This window comes from Leptodactylus fuscus, chromosome 2 (genome assembly GCF_031893055.1).
Source record: "Leptodactylus fuscus isolate aLepFus1 chromosome 2, aLepFus1.hap2, whole genome shotgun sequence".
Taxonomy (NCBI): Eukaryota; Metazoa; Chordata; class Amphibia; order Anura; family Leptodactylidae; genus Leptodactylus; species Leptodactylus fuscus.
The window spans coordinates 175,570,219-175,578,907 of NC_134266.1; the positions used below are offsets into that span (position 1 = coordinate 175,570,219).

Sequence of the window (8,689 nt, forward strand, 5' to 3'; positions counted from 1 at the left end):
CAAGTTTTTTCTCATTCATATGATGTGCTGCCTGCTTTTTTTGCTATTTAGAGCTGATTCCCTGAGGTGAGCACCCTACTACATACTGGTGGGGTCTTGATTTTGTTGGAATTTAACATGGAATTTAAATCATCTGTTGGGGGAGATTCCCATTACACATAACATATTCAGCTAGTATTGTCACAATCAGCGAGTTTGGCTCACTTCACTCTAATGTGGTTGGGCACCTTTATAATCTGTTTCTGTATCTTCATGACTAGGCTCATGTTTATCAAAAATCAATTATTCAAAAAGAAGTTTCCTTGGATTAATAATAAGTCATCAATATCAGGTCAATGAAGATCCAATCCCCCTTCCTCCAGTATCCAATTCTCTGCAGCCGATACACAGAAAATGGAGCATGAAACATACAGATCTGTTCTCTGTGTAGTGGCTAAAGGGAGTCATTGCAACTTAACTTCCAATCAAGGGAATGGCCGCTTATTTGCTGTAATTTGTCTGACCACAAAATAGAGAACAGAGCTGTCCACTTCCTGCTCCATTCTCTGTGTATCATTGCTTGTGAGCAGCTAATCAGTGGAAGTGCTTGGTCTTGGACCTCCACCTATCTGATATTGATAACCTATGCTTATGCCTCTTTACAGAACATCTATATATTTGCCCAGTTTACTGTATAAGGATACTACCGTATTTTCCGGACTATAAGGCGCACATAAAATACTAGAATTTTCTCAGAAATTGCAAGTGCGCCTTATAGTCCAGTGCGCCTTATATATGGATCTGTCCTACCTCTAATGGAAGTTGCAGAAACTCAATTTGAAGCTGTCTCTTCCCCAATACAACTGGTTGGGTCCCGGTCGTGCTGTCGCTGGTCTCTCCGCCGCGCCGAAGTGACCGCTCCGTGACTGCTGCACTCTGTGGCGCGATGTTAGGACAGCGTCCGGCCATGTTGGCTGCTGGCCGTGCCCCCTCGCTGCCTTACGTGTTCTTCACAGCAGTCTGTTGTGTGGGCGGGGCCTGGGCCGCAGCCCCACCTAATTTGTGTCACACTGGAGAGCTGGGAGCGCATCATCCCCCGGAGCTGCTGCTGCTTCTGTCCCCTGTGTCTCACACAGAACAGAAGCAGCAACAGGCACCTTATAGTCCGGTGCGCCTTATAGTCCGGTGCGCCTTATATATGAACCTAGATGCCTTAGCAGGCTTTTATTGCAGGTGCGCCTTATAGTCCGGTGCGCCTTATAGTCCAAAAAATACGGTAAATACTTACCATTTGGTCAGTTACATTGTTTTATCTGTGTTGAAAGAAGGCTTTTTCATATGTCGATGAACTTTAATGTTATTTTTATATGCAGAGGAACTCAAAGCCGAGAAGCAGGACAACTGAGAAACAAAATAGCTCAACAAGAGGCCGAGCTTGAAATTACAAAAAGGCAACTCTCAACAGAACGATTTGAAAGGCAAGTGTGTGTACATATAGCATATATTAGCTGCTTCATGGCTGTTCTGCTTTAAAAAAATGAGATGCTAAATCTGATTATTGCAAATTTTATTATTTATTTATTAATTATTTATTCATCCCCTGGTGACATTTTTAGAAAATGTATTTGCTTCATCTGCTGTTATTTTATAGCAAATGAAATGAACACGCTTGTAGCATCCTACCTCATGTCAGTGACAGAAGAGCTGCCATTGCCAGTGGCCAACACTCCAGACAAGAATTAAAAGGGTTGTCCAAAATTCGATATTGATGGCTGGCCTTTTTTTTTTTTTATGTAGATTGTGAGCCCCATATAGGGATCACAATGAACATTTTTTTTTCCCTATCAGTATGTATTTGTAGAGTGGGAGGAAATCCACGCAAACACGGGGAGAACATACAAACTCTTGGCAGATGTTGTTCCTGGCGGAATTCGAACCCAGGACTTGAGGTCATACTGTACCTGGGTCCCCTATTTCTGAAATATTGCTGCTGATCACCTATAATGAGATGTATAACATACCTTTCTTTCTGGTACTTTGGCAGACAAAATCTGCTTGTTTTACATGCCAAGCCACAAAATTTATAAAACTGTGCCTCTATGTTTCCATAGGAATAATTTGTACTTTATGATTAACATTAATTGATTTTACCTACAATTTTCACTCTATAGAGAGTTTGCAGTCAAGGAACTCAGGCGCCAGAATTTCCAGGCAGCTTCAACTTTTAGGAGAACACCAAGTCCTTCCAGACTCTCACCAGAACGTTCTTTTCGTTCTCCTGAGCGCCGTTCCAGATCACCTGAAAAGTCTATGGAGAGGTGAATGACAAAATTATATAGTGTTCACAGTTAGATTTTCATTTCATGTCACTATAGGATAAAACATGCGGCAGATTTATGAAGACTGCACAATGTGTCAGGCAAGGCTTGGATCAGGGCTTGTGGTACATATTTAGTTCAAGAAAGCGCCTTGTTCAAAAATGTGCAATGATATAAAAAAACTGAGGTAGAGGGAATGATTATTTCCCCCATTATATCAATATGGTCTTCTGAAAAATAAACAAAACCTAAGCCAATGTGAACATAGTTTAAAATGATGGTACTTTACTGTTACAGTGATGGTAAGAAGATTGTGGCAAGGCTGGGTTCACACTAGTGCTCGGCTTACGTTTCGGGATTCCATCCCCCTGCAGAATGTCTGCAAAGTTTTTCAACATTTTATGTAGATTTGCCCTGTCAAATATCGTTAAAACTAACAGAAAACTTTGAAAAAACATAAATGGAAAGTTATCAAGAAAATGGTTCCACATATTCTGTTTGTTAGGGGTTTTAGCACAAATTTCACACCAACATTCTGCAGCAACATACTGTACAGTGCAATGCAAGTGTGTGTGTGGGGTACAAAACCCTATTAAAACCCTATTTACAAAATTGCTAAGATTTGAATGCACAGCATGTTATTTTGTGATAACCTGATTTCAAGTACTGTATCTAGTATTTCTATAAGAACAAACATCTTATCTTCCCCAAAACCTCTTTTCAAAATCTGTCTTGCTAAAGTGTGAAAATAGCATCCTGCTGAGCAACTCCTGACACACAGAACAATGGATTTGTGAAGGAAGCTCTTTTAGACTCAGGCTCCATGCAGTGAATCGCTGCAATAAAATGCTGTGGAAAAGACACAGAAAGAGTTGTCCTCTGCAGACTTTCTGTTGCCATTATACCTATACAATAAAATGGCAGCGTTTCTTTAGGTATAATTGACATGCTGCGATTTTCACAAATGTAAGTGTTTTTGAACATGCAATTTTTCTGACTGAAAATTATTTTCTGCAGTGTGTAGATGGGATTTCCCAGAATCTCATCCACATTGCAGGTAATGTAAAATGCAGCGTTTTTTTCCTGCGGTGTTTACGTTGCAGTCAAAAAGCTGCATTTTCGCAACGTGGAGTCCATCCAGCTTTAGGATACGTTCACACTTGCATCTGGTATTTGTCCATTCCAATCTGTATAAAAAAAATGAAGGATTGGTCAAAAAAACAATTCAAACAGTTACACAGCACATACCACAGTCCATTTTTATTGATGGATTAGTTATTGGGTGTCTGTCAAAAAAAACTGTCTGTTGCTGTTTTTGACAAAAAAAATCTTTTTTTTTTTGTTGTTTTTTTCCCTTCTTCATTTTGAGCATGCACAGAGAAGAATGAAGAGGGACAATGGATTGCAGAACAGAGATAGACAGATCCATCAGTAATCCATTGAATGTTGAAACAAAAAAGGATTTGTTGCTGTCCGTCGTGTATCCTTATTTTTTGGATGGAGCAAGTCTGACTTTTCTCGCCGTTCAAAAGAACAGATACACAACGGAAGTGCTACAAACAGATGCCTGAGGATGATATTCTAAAACACATTGAAAACAATGAGTTTTATAATGAACCATTCAAAATCAGTTTGGGAGAACGTTAGACACTGATGTGAACCCAGCCTTGTTTAGGTTGTACTGGGCTGTTGTATTGGGTGATACTAAGTGACTCATCCTGTCACCTATATGTTAATTCAGGATTAACACTTCCTGGGCTACTCAAGCGTTTGTTTTTTCACAAATAACTCTGTTGTAAATGTACACTCAATTCAGTTTCCTTAAAAGAAAGCAAGGGCGTCTTCCTGTATAAGGGCCCATTCAGGTTTGGCAGAGACAAATCCTCTCAATGGAACACTAATATGCATACACATACAGCTCTACAACCATAAATATGAATGCATATAGTCAGTAGAAAAAAAATACCCAAACATATTCCCATTCTCTACTTATGGAGACCACCATTATACAGGATAGTATGATGTAGTGGCATACTACAGCAAAATATGAATTGTTTTATATGGAAAAAATAGCAGTGATATCTCTGGAAATGATACAGATAGAATGGCAGTCATACAGTTCCAGTCATATGAAAGATGAAAATCTCTTCATTCATACAACCAGTGGCGTAACTAGAAATGGCGGGGCCCCGTGGCGAACTTTTAACATGGCACCCCCCCCCCCCCCCGACTCCGAAGACCCCAACGACCACTCCCCCCTCCCACATTCCTGTGCGCTCTATTATGCCCCATAGTGGCCCCTGCACACAGTATTGTGCCCCATAGTGGCTCCTGCACGCAGTATTATGCACCATAGTGGCCCTAGTACGCACTATTATGTCCCATAGTGGCCCCTGCACACAGTATTATGCCCACTGTGGACACCCAGAGTATAATAATCGAAGACCCATGGGGGGGGGATACAAACATAAAAAATCACTGTCACTTACCTATCCCCGCCTTCGCTGCAGTCCTCGGTGGTGTCGGCCATCTTCCTTGACGTTCGGACGTCACATGACCCGGGACGCAGGCCCCGGTCATGTGACGTCAGGGACCTCACAATAGTAGGCCGAAGCCTGCCAGGAGCGTGGAAAGGTAAGTAACACAGCTTTTTTATGTTCTCTTACCCCTCCCGGGCCTCCAATCATTATACTCGGGGGTCTGAAAAGACCCCCGAATATAATAATAGTATTTGTGGGGCCTGTGGCATCACTTACCGATCCCGGCCCCTGCACATTTTTCATGTGCTCCCACACAGTATAATCCTCCTACAGTCCCGTACATTATATGTCCCCTCGCCATCTCTCCCCCAGTTTCATATAACCCCTTCATCTGCCCCCAGTTTCATGTCTCCACTCCATCTCTGCCCCCAGTTTCATGTCCCCCCATCTCTGCCCCCAGTGTCATTCCGTACTCCCCCCCTTCATCTGCCAACAGTTTCATGTCCTTCCATCTCTTCCCCCAGTTTCATGTCCCCATCTGTTCCCCAGTTTCATGTTCCCCCATCTCTGCCCAGAGCTTCATGTCCCTCCATCTCTGCCCCCAGTGTCATGCCGTCCTCCCCTTCATCTGCCCAGAGCTTCATGTCCCTCCATCTCTGTCCCCAGTGTCATGCCGTTCACCCCCCTTTATCTGACCCAGTGTCATGCCGTCCCCCCCTTCATCTGCCCCTTCATTATGTTCCACCTTGGAACACCTATGTTTAAAACAAAAAAAGACCTCTTATACTCATCTTCCAATGCTCCCCCGCCGCTCTCTATGCAGTCTCGCTCACTCACATAGTTGTAGGCGCGATGTGACATCATCACATCGCAGCTACACATGCAGAAGTTGCAGCACAGCATTAAAGCAGGAGCTGGCTGTGACAGCTCCTGCTTTAATTGCCTGTGTGTTCAACTCATCGGCGTCCTCTGGGCGCCGATAAGTTGAAACCGGGACATACCTCCCACCGACCGGGATGGTTGGGAGGTATGCTTTAGATGACCCCTGTGTTTTGGTCGTTCGACCCCCGCCGGGGTCGCGACCCACAGGTTGAGAACCGCTGGTCTAGGACATTATAAAAATATACAAATTTGCGTTTTGTGTCATATGAAAGAGAAGATTCCCTAAGGCTATAGTGCTACATAAATTATTTCCAGAGATACTGGTTAAAAGTACAGCTGGGATTAGAATATTTATATGCAGCTATATACAGTAATATACAATTGAAACTGTATCTGGAAAAGCTTCAGGTGCAGCCTAATATTGCATGGTATTTTACTTGTGCTCTAAATCATGTCTATACACTGCAACCTTTAGTTGTCCACATTGTTATCCATATACTGTAAATGCATCACATATCCCTTATTATACATATACTACTTTTTAACACTGTATGTTTATTTAATGGACCCTAGCTGATCTATGACCTGTGGTTTCAGTGTATTATGATATCCGCTCAGGCTGATGCGTTTCACAGCACTGTGCTGATTGAGCATCACTTGAGCTCTACTCTTTGTTAGGGACTTCAGCTGTGAATAGAAGAAGAGACAATTGTCCTGATACAGTTTCCTGTAGTGCAATCGTATAGAGTCAAACATTACAAGCTGCCTCTGCACATTCTACTATTTGTCTGACTCTGTCTTCACTACCAGTTATTATAGAGTGTGCTGGTTATTCCAGAGCCTGCAATCCAATAATCTAGGCCCACATAGTGCAGTCAGATCTGGCACTGAGAAAGCAATACTTCAATGTGTATACCATATTATAACCTGATCTCTGTAAATTTAGCAATTGCAATATGGTTTCTAGCGGCTTGTGGGCATACTAAAAGACAATATAGAAGGCATATTGGAGCCTCACCTAAATAATAATGTCATTGTCATCTGTGTTTTTATAAATCCATTTCTAGTGTTGATGGCGAGTAGTCAACCACCCTACTGGGGGAAATAGCAATAGCTTGTGTTTTATATAATGTATCCTGTGTGTGTGTGATGTATATGTGTGGGGATAGAATTGGGATAAATAATACAAAAAGATAATATGTTCTTATTATGTCTCAACTAACAATATATGCCATTATTTCTCTTACAGAAGTCTTTTATTTAAAGACTACTAAGTGGATTGAAAATGTGAGATCTTCCAGGCCCACCTTCACTATCAAAGTCATAATCCATCTTTGTTCAGCGGCATGTTATTGAAAATCACCATTAAATATGAGTAACATATTTGTGTTTGTGACTTACTCTTTTGGCCATGACAGAGCTGTTACACAATAAATGGGCAGCTACCATATACCTATTGTTTACAAGGCAAGCATACTGGTAACAGGCTCCAGGAACCTTTGGTTTCACCTTCCTCAAGGTTTTCCATTAATTGAGTGTATTCTAATTCATAACTAACATTTTGGATTTTTTTTTTTTAGTTTTTTTGACAAAATATATTTGGAAATTGTAGAAACAAACAATTCTATTCTATGGGATTCCTACATTTCACTGTGCTTAAGTACTGTAAGGATGAATCCTACTGATACACCGCAGACTGTTATAAATGACTGTCTATATTCTGCTGATCAATTCTCAGGGAAACTACTAAGAGTTGGTTCATACTAGCATTCAGGAACTCCGTCCCCCGTTCCAATTTCAGGACAAAATCATCAAAAACCCGGTCGACCCCATTATGATCTATGGGTCGACGGGGTTCTGCAGGTAACTACTTTTAAAGAGGACCTTTTATGGTTTGGGGCACAGGCAGTTCTATATACTTCTGGAAAGCCGACAGTGCGCTGAATTCAGCGCACTGTCGGCTTTCCCGGTCTGCGCCCCAGGTAAAAAGCTTTCAGTCCCGGTACCGTAGCTCTTTACAGTCAGAAGGGCATTCCTGACAGTCTGTCAGGTACGTCCTTTTTCAAAGCAGCACTTATCGCACTGTACAGTGTGAGCGGGGAGGAACGCTCCCTCCCTCTGCTCACAGTGTTCGTCCATAGACGAGTATTATCAGGAGGGGAGGGGGCATTCCTCCCCGCTCACACAGCACAGGGCGATAGGCGCTGCTGTGGAGAAGGACGTTCCTGACTGACTGTAAGGAACACCCTTCTGACTGTAAAGCGCTACGGTACCAGGACCGATAGTTCTTTACCCGGGGCACACATCGGGAAAGCCGACAGTGCGCTGAATTCAGCGCACTGTCAGCTTTCCAGCAGTATATAGAACTGCCTGTGCCCCAAACCATGAAAGATCCTCTTTAAAGTGGATAGAGTTTACGTTTTTCAGGCCCCCAATGTTTTATTCATTTTTCTTCTTTACTTGTTTTATATACTATTTTTCCCCCCGAAATGCATTTTCCTACAGTACAAACATAATCATTTTAAAGGTTTACAAAGGTGTTTCTAATCTGTTTTTTTTAACAATGAATATATATTTTTTATGTGATTTGTATATTTTGATGTGTTTTAAAATAATGAATTTATTTTGTGTTTTTAACCAACAAAAATTGATCAACGTAATATATAAGAAATAATTTATTTGAAGGCCAGATAAACTGATCTAGCCTTGTGCTCCAACTTCTGTTACAACAACCTCAGTTTTTATGCAATATTGTTTTTTTAAGATTATTTTTTTACTTAATAAAACATATTTAATCCTGTGGTAGAATTATTATTATTATTTTTGTTTTTTTGCAACATCTCTGCTTAGGCTTTACACCTAGGTTAGATATTACATAAATGTGAGTTCAATTTGTAGATACATGTTTGTTTGTTTTTTTAATTAATATGATTTTCATATTTAATACATTAATACAACATGTTGGGTATGCAGATCCTCTCTAGAAGACAAATGGTGTACATGCACTTGTCTGGATTACTCAGATATCAA

General features: G+C 41.2%; 1 protein-coding gene across 2 annotated transcripts in view; it reads left to right on the forward strand.

The window, feature by feature from the left end:
• Positions 1-6,933, forward strand: part of TSGA10 (testis specific 10) — a 43,540-nt gene extending 36,607 nt beyond the window's left edge. For both annotated transcript variants that reach the window (XM_075265185.1, XM_075265186.1), the window contains exons 18-20: positions 1,353-1,461; positions 2,155-2,297; positions 6,909-6,933. In XM_075265185.1, the coding sequence (XP_075121286.1) occupies positions 1,353-1,461; positions 2,155-2,297; positions 6,909-6,933 (277 nt within the window). The remainder of the gene's footprint in view (positions 1-1,352; positions 1,462-2,154; positions 2,298-6,908) is intronic.
• Positions 6,934-8,689: the final 1,756 nt, after the last annotated feature.